This window comes from Engraulis encrasicolus, chromosome 10 (genome assembly GCF_034702125.1).
Source record: "Engraulis encrasicolus isolate BLACKSEA-1 chromosome 10, IST_EnEncr_1.0, whole genome shotgun sequence".
Classification (NCBI taxonomy): domain Eukaryota; kingdom Metazoa; phylum Chordata; class Actinopteri; order Clupeiformes; family Engraulidae; genus Engraulis; species Engraulis encrasicolus.
In genome coordinates this window covers 8,877,098-8,890,765 of record NC_085866.1, presented here as the reverse complement: position 1 = coordinate 8,890,765, position 13,668 = coordinate 8,877,098, and the positions used below count along the sequence as shown (strand labels likewise).

The window sequence follows — 13,668 nt, the reverse complement described above, 5'->3', positions numbered from 1 at the left end:
TGGCGGTGGTGCTGAAACAGTGAAGATGGCGTGCTGCAGGAGCTGTTTATGTTGCCAGTGCTGTTGCAGAGATGCAGAAACCAGGACGCCCGAGGAACTGGTAGGGATGCTCGGTTGACTCTATTGCATGCTCCTCACCCAACAGCGAGACAAGGTGAAATAGCGGCTTTCTGTGTGGCCCCGGCGGATTGGGACTCTGAAAGCTCCACCCTGTAGTTCTTCTTCTACCTTAGCCCGGACAAGTCAAAACATTTCTGTCTACGTTGGAAGTCCACCAACAAAACAAAGCAACGAAGGCATACTAATGTTACTAACGAAGGAGTGGAAGTTCAGCACTGGGCTTTTTGAGTTGCTGGGGGTGGTCTGCCTGTCCATTCAGTGCTTTGGCGGGCGTTGCTCTGATGTACACACACTCACCTAGCATGAGTTTACAAAATCCCAAAGCCAGCACCTTTCTGATCTGAGCTGTCATCGCAGACGGTTATACAGACTATGGTTAAGCCCGATGAAAGCTTTTAGCTAGGTGTGTTGTTGAGTATTGTCTCTTGAGGTGGATTAGAACAAACTTCTTTTTGTTGGGGTTTATCGAGAAATCAGTGCCCGTCCCGCAGCAGGTGACTCATTGCTAATTTACAGCCTGTCACCCCCACTTGCTTTGTGTAAATTAGCCAGATGGCTGGCCAACCATCTGGGCCTTGTCCCTCCCCAGAGGACCGCTCAGTCACTCGGAGGCTGTTGCTGTAGCCACACGATCATACCGGCCCCTTCCCTTTAACTCCCCCGGGGAGGAGAGGGCAGAGTACACGGGGGAGCAGGCTACACTGCCCTGGGCTCTTGTGCTGGTTGTCTTAAATGTTGTGAATTGGAGATGGTTGCGTTGCTGCCCCAGTGCACTATTGTTATTATTAAATTAATATGCCTGTGTTGCAGACTGAGACTGAGTGTAACGGGATATGCATGGCACTTGTGTGTGTGTGTGTGTGTGTGTGTGTGTGTGTGTGTGTGTGTGTGTGTGTGTGTGTGTTGTCACTTTTTAGACCATCCTGGGAGAGACCAGAGAGGAAGAGGATGAGATTCTGCCCAGGAAGGATTATGAGGTGAGTGAGTCAGAGTGAAGCTGCACTATTCGTTTGTTTATTAACTGTGACCAACACTAAATAGTTAATCATCATGTGTACCTGACACAGCATAATGCTGTACTAATGCCTGAATAAGCATTATTTATTGTATAGTGTACAACCATAGTGTATAAATACCAGGGCATGGTACGCGGGGGTACGCAGTCCACCCACTTCTCCTGAAGAAATTCTGTCCGTGTTTGAATGCAAATACAAAAAGGATAGAATGAGCACATAGCGTTATTGCTGGTGATGATCGTGTGCCCCCACTTTAAAAATCCCCACTACACTACTGATAACAGCAATACAACTAACCCATGCTACACTCTTTTTATTGTGCCTTCAGAAACTGAAATTGAGTCTCAACACAGGAATCTCTCCATGTCCTGTTTGTCTGTATACAGTGTTTTGTGAGGGAATCTTCTTTGCTAGTGGCCTACGTGGTATGAGGTTGTTATTGTTTTTTGTTTCTGCAGAGCCTGGACTATGACCGCTGCACCAATGAGCCATACATGGAGGTGCTTGAGGGACTGGACAACAAGGTGAGGGCCAAGCTTGTCTCAGCATCTCTCTCTCTCTCTCTCTCTCTCTCTCTCTCTCTCTCTCTCTCTATCTCTCTCTCTCTCTCTCTCTCTCTCTCTCTCTCTCTCTCTCTCTCTCTCTCTCTCTCTCTCTCAGGCCACCTACACACCCTGAGTAATGCCTCAGACCACACAGACATAAACACAGGTTATCACATAATGTAATAAACAATTTACAACTGTACGGCCAAGTGCAGTAACTACACCAATATTGAAACTAAGAAAAATGCCGTCCAAGCCTCGGTATCAGGTTGGATATTGTAGTTACTGCAAATATGACATGGCAATATCTCTNAATTAAACGGGACACATGTGGGCCAAATGGCTTTGTCTTCAAGGTCAAGGGGGTGATATGTAGACCATTTACAGTCTAAACTCAACTTTGACCAAATATGTAGTTACTGCACTTTGCCTTTGCAGGGCAGTGTAGTGTGGGTGTTCATGAACCACTGCGTGGGACTAGGGCTGGGCGATATGGAAAAAAAAAAACTATATCACGATATGGATTACTTAATATCACGATAACGATATTTATCACGATATAGCACAATTATGTACGTTTTCAGCTATTCTCTTTATTTGCTCTTTATTTTATCATGTCGCAAAACAACCTTTCTTCAAAATTGATCTTTTTATTGTTATTTTTACAGTTGCATGAACTTATAGTGTGTATTGTGACAACATGAAATATAATGAAATGATATTCAATTGAATGCAACTGATAAAATTAGTATCACGATATAAACGATATAGGAAAAAGGTCACGATATACACTTTTATATCACGATAACGATATATATAGTCATATTGCCCAGCGTTACGTGGGACTCAATTGTCTCAATTGCACCAGCAGAATGGTGTACAATGTTGTGTTTTTCAGCTCCTATCCTTCAGTCGGGATGTTCTGTTATACACATCCAGTGAATCACAACCAGTTACTCTTTTGACCCTCGTGACACTTCCCGTACTTTTGAGTATCTATTTGCGAAGGTCAGATATGGATAGTGTGTGTGTGTGTGCGTGTGTGTGTGTGTGTGTGTGTGTGTGTGTGTGTGTGTGTTTGTGTGTGTGTGTTTGTGTGTGTGTGTGTGTGTGTGTGTGCGCGTGTGTGTGTGTGTGTGTGTGTCCTTGAGAGAATAACTGGCTGCTGCTTCATCATGGCTCTTTTCAGCTATGTGACAACTCAAGGCCACATCCATAGTCATCCGCAGGGGTGTGTGTGTGTGTGTGTGTGCGTGCGTGTGCGTGTGCGTGTGCGTGTGCGTGTGTGTGTGTGTGTGTGTGTGTGTGTGTGCGCGCGCGCACATGTGTTTGCATGTGTGTCTGTGTGCACATTTGTGTGTGTACTTGTACCTCTGCACCTGTGTGTGTACTGTAGGTGTGTGTGTGCGCATGCATGTATGTATGTGACTGCAGGTTGAATATTGTGTTTTTTACACCCGTCTACTCTCATCGCTCCTGTTTTGTTTGTTACTGTTTACAGAAAGCCAAAAAGTACGAGGCGGTGAAATGGATGGTGGTGTTCGTAATAGGAGTATCTATAGGGCTGGTGAGTCTCTGTTGTTTTGCCATGCTCACAGAGTGATGCTTTGACCCTACTATACTGGTCTATCAGATGCTGCAGACATCTGATATCTGTGTTTAAAAAAATGCAAATAGCATTATCCACAAGAAAATGTGTTAGCATGAAACAATAATGTATGTTTTGGTTTTGATTTCTAAGTAACCATATAAGTAAGCATAATGACTGCATGTGCATTGAGCAGTGTGTGCGTGTGCGTGTGTGTGTGCGTGTGCGTGTGCGTGTGCGTCTGTGTGTGTGTGTGTGTGTGTGTGCGTGTGTGTGTGCGTGTGCGTGTGCGTGTGCGTCTGTGTGTGTGTGTGTGTGTGTGTGTGTGTGTGTTTTTCTGCACTAGGTCGGCCTGTTTGTGGATTTCTTTGTCCGCCTCTTCACGCAGCTGAAGTTCAGTGTGGTTGGAAGCTGTATCTTTTTCTTGTGATAACATCGAGTGTGAAACGAAGCTTTTTGGTCACAGTAACACAGTTAGTAATGTCATAATGCATAACTCAGTCTCTGGCAAAAGGTTCACTACCATGCATGGGCTGCCTGCATTATTTAACAAAAGATACACTGGTCTTTAGAAACTTGCATGCACATTACATTGTAATTATACCTGAAGCCAGTGAGCGTCATAACATTGTTATCATAGTGTATTAAGTCGCCATCTCCACCTAGACTATCCAAAAACACACTGATAAGAGAGGAATAGAATTTGAGCTAGCTTCCATTTGTTGAGTAGTACACGTGACGCGTCACTGTCTTTCCACCTCTCCCCGCTCTCTGATTGGCCTCCTCGCAAAGGCCACTGTGTTTAATCCAGCGTTCATGTTGATTGATACGATTGTGCAAAGCAGCATGGGATTTCCCAGACTAACGTCTCTTTGTTGCATCTTTGAATGTATGCCCACCTCGGGGTTTATTATTTCTGGGGACTATTATTCCTGAGTCCTGGTTTGACCTGTGACCTGTCCTTGACCTTTGACCCCAGCGGTGGAGGAGTGCAGTGAGAAGGGCTGCCTGGCGCTGTCCCTGCTGGAGCTGCTGGCCTTCAACATGACCTTCATCTTCATCGCCAGCGTCCTCGTCCTCATAGAGGTCAGACAAGGACATGGGGAGATGTGTGTGTGTGTGTGTGTGTGAGAGGGGGGGGGGGTGTCTGGTAAGATAAATACACAGAGAAATTATTATTGTGTGTGTGTGTGTGTCAGTGTGTCTGTGCGTCTGGTCCTGTGTATAGAAAAGAGTTCTGTGTAAATAGAGCACATAGCTTGTGTGTATTTATGTATAAAAGATAATAAGATGGAGTTTGTTAATATATTATAGCTTGTACTTTATACTGTACAGTATACGTTCTGTATCATGCAAACAGCTGTCTTGTAAACAGTAACACTGCATTTATATTTGACTTTTGACCTCCTCATGACCCCTGCTCTGACCTCTGACCTCTGACCCCTCCCCCAGCCTGTGGCAGCTGGTTCAGGTATCCCGGAGATCAAGAGCTACCTGAACGGGGTGAAGATACCTGGCATCGTGCGCCTGCGAACCTTCATGTGCAAGGTGGTGGGAGTGCTGTTTGCAGTGGCAGGAGGTGAGTTGTGTGTGTGTGTGGGTGCGTGTGCGTGTGTGTGAATACTGTATATGTGTGTGTGAATGTATATACTGTATTATGTGTGTGTGTGTGTGTGTGTGTGTGTGTGTGTGTGTGTGTGTGTGTGTGTGTGTGTGTGTGTGTGTGTGTGTGTGTGTGTGTGTGTGTGTGTGTGTGTGTGAATGTAGGCCTATGTGTGTGCGTATAGGTTGATTGACTATGTTCATTTTTGCGGCTGGAAGAGAACTCCATGTGTGTTTGATGTGAACTCTCTGTCTTCTGCTGTTTGGAGCACGTTTTCATGATGCGTTGTTTGATTATTCAGGTCTGTTTGTGGGCAAAGAGGGGCCGATGATCCACAGCGGTGCCATCGTTGGAGCTGGACTGCCCCAGGTTGGACCACAGAAGAGACACACACACACACACACACACACACACACACACACACACACACAGGTGTGACTATCTGCTTGTCAACAACATGACAACCACAGACAAAATGAAAGCCATGCCCCCGTAGGACAATTTGATGTTGAGAAATAAAAAAAAAAACAAATACAAAATGGAAAGAACGACAGAAAGAAGATAGTGTATGAATGAATATTGTCACACTTTCTCTGTCTTGTGGCTTTATTTCAAGCCTTGTGATACAACTGTGCTTGAGACCTTATCTGCTGATTGCTTTTACCCTTGATTGTGCATTTCACCAAATTATAGGAAAATTACTTTTCTTTCTTCATGACAATGATTACAAACAAAGTGGTTTCATGGGGCTTGATCTCAAATTTAGCACAGTATGCCACTGTGTAAACACAGGCCAAAAGGAAGTATCAGGATGTTGGGCAGTTGCCCAGATGAAAGTATTAGGTTAAGTGCAATGTAATCCCATATTTAACAATCCGCCCCTTACACCAGACGGGACCACAGGATTAAGAACACTATTGATTTTTCCACAGACTACGTATGGGGCCAATGTCATCTGAGAATCGGGTTTCATATGCAACTCCCACTCCTAATATCAATTGTATAATTATCGTGATAGTACTAGCAGTGATGATGATGATGATGATGATGATGATGATGAAAATTGGGTCCAAGTGCTCCTACAACTCCTAATATTGATGTGTGTGTGTCATCGTGATGATGTTAGCACTTAGCAGTGATAATGGTGGCGATGATGGTAATAATGATGTCATTTCTTTCCCTACAGTTCCAGAGCATCACTTTCAAGAAGATACAGTTTCACTTCCCCTACTTCCGCAGTGATCGGTAAGAAGCCCAGTGTGGTGTGTGCCGTTTGTGTCCCAGTGTGTGTAGCAGATATTGCTTGACGGTTTCAAATAGAAACCAAAATGCAAGATCCATTACATATATATTAATATGAGACAGTGATTCATTCCCCTACTTCCGCTGTGAGAAGTAAAAGGTGTGTGTGTGTGTGTGTCTGTGTGTGTGTCTGTGTGTGTGTCTGTGTGTGTGTGTGTGTGTCTGTGTGTGTGTCTGTGTGTGTGTCTGTGTCTGTGTGTGTGTGTGTGTGTGTGTGTGTGTGTGTGTCTGTGTGTGTGTCTGTGTGTGTGTCTGTGTGTGTGTGTCTGTGTGTGTGTGTGTGTGTAGATATTGCTTGGCTGATCAAAAGAGAAATCAAAATACAAGATCTGTTTCATACACCATCTAATTAACATGATACATGTAACCTAATGCACATAAATGTTGGTTGATAAAATAATAAAGCAAAAGAGCTCTCTCTCTTTCTTTCTCTCTCTCTCTCTCTCTCTCTCTCTCTCTCTCTCTCTCTCTCTCTCTCTCTCTCTCTCTCTCTCTCTCTCTCTCTCTCTCTCTCTCTCTCTCTCTCTCTCTCTCTTTCACTCTTTCTTTCTCTCTTTCTTTCTCTCTCTCTCTCTCTCTCTCTCTCTCTCTTTCTCTTTCTCTTTCTCTTTCTCTTTCTCTCTCTTTCTCTCTCTCTTTCTTTCTCTCTCTCTTTCTCTGTCTCCCTCTCTGTCTCCCTCTCTTTCTCTCTCTCTCTCTCTCTCTCTCTCTCTCTCTCTCTCTCTCTCTCTCTCTCTCTCTCTCTCTCTCTCTCTCTCTCTCTCTCTCTCTCTCTCTCTCTCTCTCCCTCCTCTAAAGGGACAAGCGTGACTTTGTGTCAGCGGGGGCGGCGGCGGGTGTGGCGGCTGCCTTCGGGGCTCCTATCGGGGGCACCCTCTTCAGCCTGGAGGAGGGCTCCTCCTTCTGGAACCAGGCCCTCACATGGAAAGTGGTGAGTGGGAGACACCAGGTGTGTGTGTGTGTGTGTGTGTGTGTGTGTGTGTGTGTGTGTGTGTGTGTGTGTGTGTGTGTGTGTGTGTGTGTGTGTGTGTGTGTGTGTGTGTGTGTGTGTGTGTGTGTGTGTGTGTGTGTGTGTGTGTGTGTGTGTGTGTGTGTGTGTGTGTGTGTGTGTGTGAAGGACTCCTCCTTCTGGAACCAGGCCCTCACATGGAAAGTGGTGAGTGGGAGACACTAGAGGTGTTGTGTGTGTGTGTGTGTGTGCGCGTGGGAAACAAACAAACAAACAAACAAAGAGAGTGACTAACCATAAAGCATAGTCTGGGAGTGTGTGCGTATGCGAGTGAGAGAGAGACTAACCAGTCCTGTGTTATTGTGAGTGGTGCGTGCGTGCGTGCGTGCGTGCGTGCGTGCGTGCGTGCGTGCGTGCGTGCGTGCGTGCGGAGCGTTAGAGAGGTTATGGGCAGCCGTGGTGTAATGGGGTTAGGGAGCATATTGAATTAAGTGCAGATAGTGTAGGTTCTAAGCTTAACAACGATACCTTACACATGGGAATCTGGTCATATCTGTTTAATTGATGGCCTTTTGAATGTGTTCGCTTTGAGTTCACAAACCGGGAGATCAGCTCTGAAAGTTCCTATTTTAAAAATAAAATATTCGCTTTTGGATAAACTCGATCTGGTTTCTGAGGCATTGAGTAGCTTCTTCAATACCTCAACTTTGGACATTCTGCAAACAAATGAATATCACAAAGAAATATTTTTTCTCAGTTTGGCTCTCAGAAACATGTGACTTTGTCTGGGTTTTATCCAGCCACATTTACACACATCAGCAGCACACAGCCTGTGTCGGGACAATAGTCGATGGCGTATCCTTCTGCTCCGCTGTGTCCTCCATTCTTCAATGTACCGTACTGCTGCAACCAGCACCTACATCAGCAACCACTGAGATGTAAACGCGCACACAGTGTCCTCTACGGGGCTTTCAAACAGCAGAATCACCATCGCAGCTCAGCACTGCTACCTCGCCAGTCTTTGTTAAAGCAGCTTAGCAGGAACACAAACACACAGCACACACACACACACACACACACACACACACACACACACACACACACACACACACACACACACACACACACACACACGGAACTCCTCTAAAACTTTTTGCTGATGAAGATGAAGCAGATGAAATTTGGGACTTTTCCAGACTATGCTCTCTCTCTCTCTCTCTCTCTCTCTCTCTCTCTCTCTCTCTGCTCTCTGCTCTCTCTCTCTCTCTCTCTCTCTCTCTCTCTCTCTCTCTCTCTCTCTCTCTCTCTCTCTGCTCTCTCTCTCCAGTTGTTCTGTTCCATGTCGGCCACCTTCACTCTAAACTTCTTCCGGTCTGGCATCAACTACAACAAGTGGGGCGCCTTCCAGTTGCCAGGCCTGCTCAACTTTGGAGAGTTCAAGGTAATAAACAATAAAACAAAAATAATAATGCATTTTATTTGGACGCTTTACAGGGCAGAGTGGTACCATAGTAGTGTGTGAACTTGGCAGAGTTCAAGGTGAACCCACTGGTGGGTATTTGAGAGACAGACTTCAGCATGCATGTGTTTATAAGTGTGTTTGCATAGAACAGAGTGTGTGCATGTGTCTTTGGATTATAGATACAAGAGTCAAATGGAGTGTTTTTGTTTTTTCTTTTCTTTATTGGGCAGCTAGTGTGTAATAAGTGTGTGTGTGTGTGTGTGTGTACCCACCCTTTGGTTGATGGGTAGGTATAGTGTGACAGCTTCTGTGTATGGGTGGGAGACGTGACGCCTTGTTTTTTCATAACATTGGTTAAAAACCTACAAAACTGTTGTTTTTCCTTTAAAAAACAAATGTCAATGAAAGAAGATGTGGTACTGCATTATGTTTCATATTAGTCTTAGATGAGAAGAAACATTTTTGTTAAGATTTATGTAAAGGTTTATATGTCAAATATCCTGCGGTGTGACTGTAACATTAATGAAACCCGGAATATAATATATATATAAATTAGCCAACAACATTTCGAATAATGTATGAAGCATTTGGCATGATTGCATAAATATTAACTTTACATTAAGATATGTGAATGTGAAAAAAAACTCAAGACGGTAATATCAACTACAAGTCAATTTCGTAACACAAATTGCGTCCTGTGGGGTGACATGTATGTCAATGTTTGTGAATGGGAAGCTGCAAGGCCAACTACAAGGGTCTTAAAGACTGGCTCCTAACCAGTCAGTACCTCAGTTATTGGAGAGTGCTGTGGAAGTTTAAGGTGACTCCTAACCTCTTAATATGTCTTCATATTGCAATCTTTCTGTCATGCAATGCTTAGGTTCATTTTATGGTGTCCTGTGGTGTGACTGCTCTTACAGAAGGAAAAAACGCTTTTTATAAATGAAAACACATATTAAGATTAAAGACAATATCATTATCAAGTCAGCATGAGCTCAGATGTCAGTCATGTATACAAAAGGATTAAAATGGCCATAATGCAGTGAATTCCCTGTGGTGTGACTCCATTTTCCTGCGGTGTGACATGCCTATGCAATGTGTTGATGCAGGACACATTTTCCCAAAAATGGCAAAAATGAGGTGAAATTCCACAGACCACTAAGTGCTTTATTTTTTTCTTTTTTTCCCGATTTTTATCCATAATTTTTTTTAGGAATTTGAAAAACTTTTTTTTTTTTTTGCGTTATGCCCTTAAACGTCAACCACCCATATACGAAGCATGTGAAATAAGGGTAACACTTTATTTTAGGGATACATCTAGTAGCACTAATACATACAATGTGCCTGTATAAGTAACTTGTAAGGCATATGCAAGGCAAAATCAAACATAGTTCATGTATTCGCAAATGTCTTGTTCATGCACAATAAGGGATTTATTACCAATTTATCCTTAGTAAGGACCTAGTAGGCCTTAACGTTTGCTTAGTACATGCCTTACAAGTTACTTATGCAGGCATTAACATTGTATGTATTAGTGCTGATAGATGTTTCCCTAAAATAAACTGATACCGAAATAAGTTTAAGTGTTTGTAATAAGTGTCTGTGTGTGTGCGTGCGTGCGTGCGTGCGTGCATGTGTGCGTGCGTGCGTGTGTGTGTGTGTGTAGTGTTCTGACGGTGATAAGGCGTGTCACCTGTGGACTGTAATAAGTGTGTGTGTGCGTGCGTGCGTGCGTGCGTGCGTGCGTGCGTGCGTGTGTAGTGTTCTGACGGTGATAAGGCGTGTCACCTGTGGACTGCGGTGGACTTGGCCTTCTTCGTAATAAGTGTCTGTGTGTGTGTGTGTGTGTGTGTGTGTGTGTGTGTTTGGATGCTGGATCTTTTCGTGTGTGTGTGTGTGTGTGTGTGTGTGTGTGTGTGTGTGTGTGTGTGTGTGTGTGTGTGTGTGTGTGTGTGTGTGTGTGTGTGTGTGTGTGTAGTGTTCTGACGGTGATAAGGCGTGTCACCTGTGGACTGCGGTGGACTTGGCCTTCTTCGTGCTGATGGGCATAGTGGGGGGGCTCCTGGGGGCCCTCTTCAACTGCATCAACAAACGCCTGGCACGCTACCGCATGAAGAACGTGCACCCCAAAGCACGCGGAGTCAGGTGACACACACACACACACACACACACACACACACACACACACACACGCACACACACACACACACACGCACACACACAGACACACACACACACACACACACACGCCTGGCAGGCTACCGCATGAAGAAAGTACACCCCAAAGCCCGCAGAGTCAGGTGAGGGTGGCTTGATCACACACACACACACACACACACACACACACACACACACACACACACACACACTGAGGATACACACATACTGCAACAGATGCTGGAGAGAAGGTACACACACACACACACACACACACACACACACACACACACACACACACACACACACACACACACACACACACATACACACACATTATGCTGGTTATACATGACACGAGAAATCAGTTTATCAGCCAAAAACCTACCTGTGCGAATCGGATATCTCGTAAATCGTTAACAGCAATAAACTGGTTATGAAAACTGTTTATTCAGTTTACATGAGCGCTCGAATAAACCGGTAACTCCAGAAACCTGTTCATAATTGATGCGCATATAAACGGGCTCATATATACCTACGCATTATGCCTACATACGTATGTTTACGTTATGTTATGAATGTGCAGAGTTGACAAGCTTCAGGAAGCCTACAGGAAATGGAATACTACAGACGCACAGAGACACCAAATTGATCTGGTCTGTAAATGCTCTCGTCCTATTGGTTGTCAGGGTGGTGGAGAGCCTGCTGGTGTCCATGGTAACGACGGTGGTGATCTTCGTGGCATCCATGACTCTGGGAGAATGCCGAGACCTGACGCCTCCCAACCCAACACACAACGCCACAGCACTGGTTAGTCACACACACACACACACACACACACATATATACGCACGCACGCACGCACGCACGCACGCACGCACGCACGCACACACACACACTTAGAGTCCCCGCACCACTCACAATAACACAGGACTGGTTAGTCTCTCTCTCACTCGCATACGCACACACTCCCAGACTATGCTTTATGGTTAGTCACTCTCTTTGTTTGTTTGTTTGTTTGTTTGTTTATTTGTTTGTTTATTTCTCTCTCACTCACTCACTCACTCACTCAGTCTCACACTCTACACCACTGGTCTATCTGACCAATGTTCTATCACCTCTTCTATCACCTCTCATAGTCCCTCTCTCTGTCCTTCACAGCTACCTTCAGCCCAATGATGTTCTCTCTCTCTCTCTCTCTCTCTCTCTCTCTCTCTCTCTCTCTCTCTCTCTCTCTCTCTCTCTCTCTCTCTCTCTCTGTCTCTCTGCCTCTCTGTCTCTCTGCCTCTCTCTCTGTCTCTCTCTCTGCCTCTCTCTCTCTATCTCTTTCTTTTTCTCTTGCTCTCTCTCTCTCTCTCTCTCTCTCTCTCTCTCTCTCTCTCTCTCTCTCTCTCTCTCTTTCCACACTGGCCAGCTTCTCTAACGGCTGCTTTAGCCATGCTGATGCTGTGTGTTTATGTGGTCAGCACAGACTGACCTTGGCCTGGAAGTCAGTGTGTTGTTGGGGGGGGGGCATGGAGATGCTTGTTTACACTGGGGCACTGGGGCCAGGGCCGGATTCAAATGGCCTGGGCCCCCTAGGCTACAGGTTGCTGTGGGGCCCCCCGTAGAGAAAATTTTCTGAGCAATGCACATAGACTCTTAATTATGGCCTAGGATAACATGGATAACAAGGATAACATGTCTACCAATTGTGAAGAGGAGTATTACTGTAAAATTTAAATAGACAAAAAAACCTGCACTCAACAAGACAGAAGATTTTTTTTAACATTGCGTTTTGTCACAATTCTGCAATTTTCCACTTTTGGACAATCAGGGCCCCCCTAGCAGGTGAGGGCCTATGGGCTACAGCCATATCTAGCCTGTGCCTTAAACCGGCCCCGACTGGGGCACAGGCATTTACACTAGGGCAGATCCGGCTGTTGACACTGGGGCAGAGGGGGTTTGTTTACACTGGGGCAGAGGGGGTTTGTTTACACTGGGGCAGAGGCCTTTACCAAGTGCAGCCAAAACACACATGCACTCCATATTTAGCCCTTAGGATGACCTAACATGGGACGAATGGGATGGACAAATGGACTTTGCTTTGTTGTTATTTTTGGGAGGTTGAGAGGACTTTTGTTTTCGGTCATCCATGTTTCATGTTGACATTTTAGCGTGCGTGCCGTGCGTGCGTGCGTGCGTGCACTTGTTCTTGTGTGTGTTTGTGCTTGTGTGTTTGTGCGCAATATTTTTCTGTGTGCACATGTATGTGTTTGTGTTATTGTGTGCCCTTGATCATGGAGAGTAGAGTAGAGTACTTTTATTAATCCCGCGGGAAATTAAGGTGTCTGACAGCTTACATAAGTACAAGACATAAACAAAGACCTAATACACTTTATTGCACATTGCAGTATACATAATATAGCAAAATCTGAGTAGAGCAAAAAGCCTTACATCAGTTAGCAAACACACACCCACTCTCTCTCTCTCTCTCTCTCTCTCTCTCTCTCTCTCTCTCTCTCTCTCTCTCTCTCTCTCTCTCTCTCTCTCTCTCTCTCTCTCTCTCTCTCTCTCTCTCTCTCTCTCTCTCTCTCTCTCTCTCTCTCTCTCTCTCTCTCTCTCTCTGTATTTGCTTGTATTTTACCGTGTGTTTGTGGGTGTGTAAATGCATCCTCTGTAGGGATGCAAATTATCGATTAATTCATTAATCATTAGTTGATAGCCTTATCGATCGACTTACGATTAATTGATAAGCTGCCTTTTCCCTCCGAAATCTCAATGTTTCTCGAAAAAACCTCCTAAATATAACATTTTTAATTAAAAATTGAGATAAAATACCACATTTAAATTCATTCTTTAATCCAAAGGTGATTTAAATATTCCCACTATTCACACCCCTCTTCACACACACTCTTCACATGCCCATTTCACCTGGGTCTCTTGT

The 13,668-nt window shown here is 44.8% G+C and overlaps 1 protein-coding gene across 1 annotated transcript in view; it reads left to right on the top strand.

Moving 5' to 3' along the window:
* The window catches only part of clcn6 (chloride channel 6), a 59,915-nt gene continuing 46,247 nt past the window's right edge, over positions 1-13,668 (top strand). The window contains exons 1-13 of the mRNA XM_063209568.1: positions 1-100; positions 1,038-1,097; positions 1,595-1,660; positions 3,183-3,248; positions 3,616-3,682; positions 4,249-4,355; positions 4,722-4,848; positions 5,174-5,241; positions 6,059-6,117; positions 6,973-7,105; positions 8,451-8,564; positions 10,564-10,730; positions 11,432-11,552. Of these exons, the coding sequence (XP_063065638.1) occupies positions 26-100; positions 1,038-1,097; positions 1,595-1,660; positions 3,183-3,248; positions 3,616-3,682; positions 4,249-4,355; positions 4,722-4,848; positions 5,174-5,241; positions 6,059-6,117; positions 6,973-7,105; positions 8,451-8,564; positions 10,564-10,730; positions 11,432-11,552 (1,230 nt within the window). The 5' untranslated portion in view covers positions 1-25. The remainder of the gene's footprint in view (positions 101-1,037; positions 1,098-1,594; positions 1,661-3,182; positions 3,249-3,615; positions 3,683-4,248; positions 4,356-4,721; positions 4,849-5,173; positions 5,242-6,058; positions 6,118-6,972; positions 7,106-8,450; positions 8,565-10,563; positions 10,731-11,431; positions 11,553-13,668) is intronic.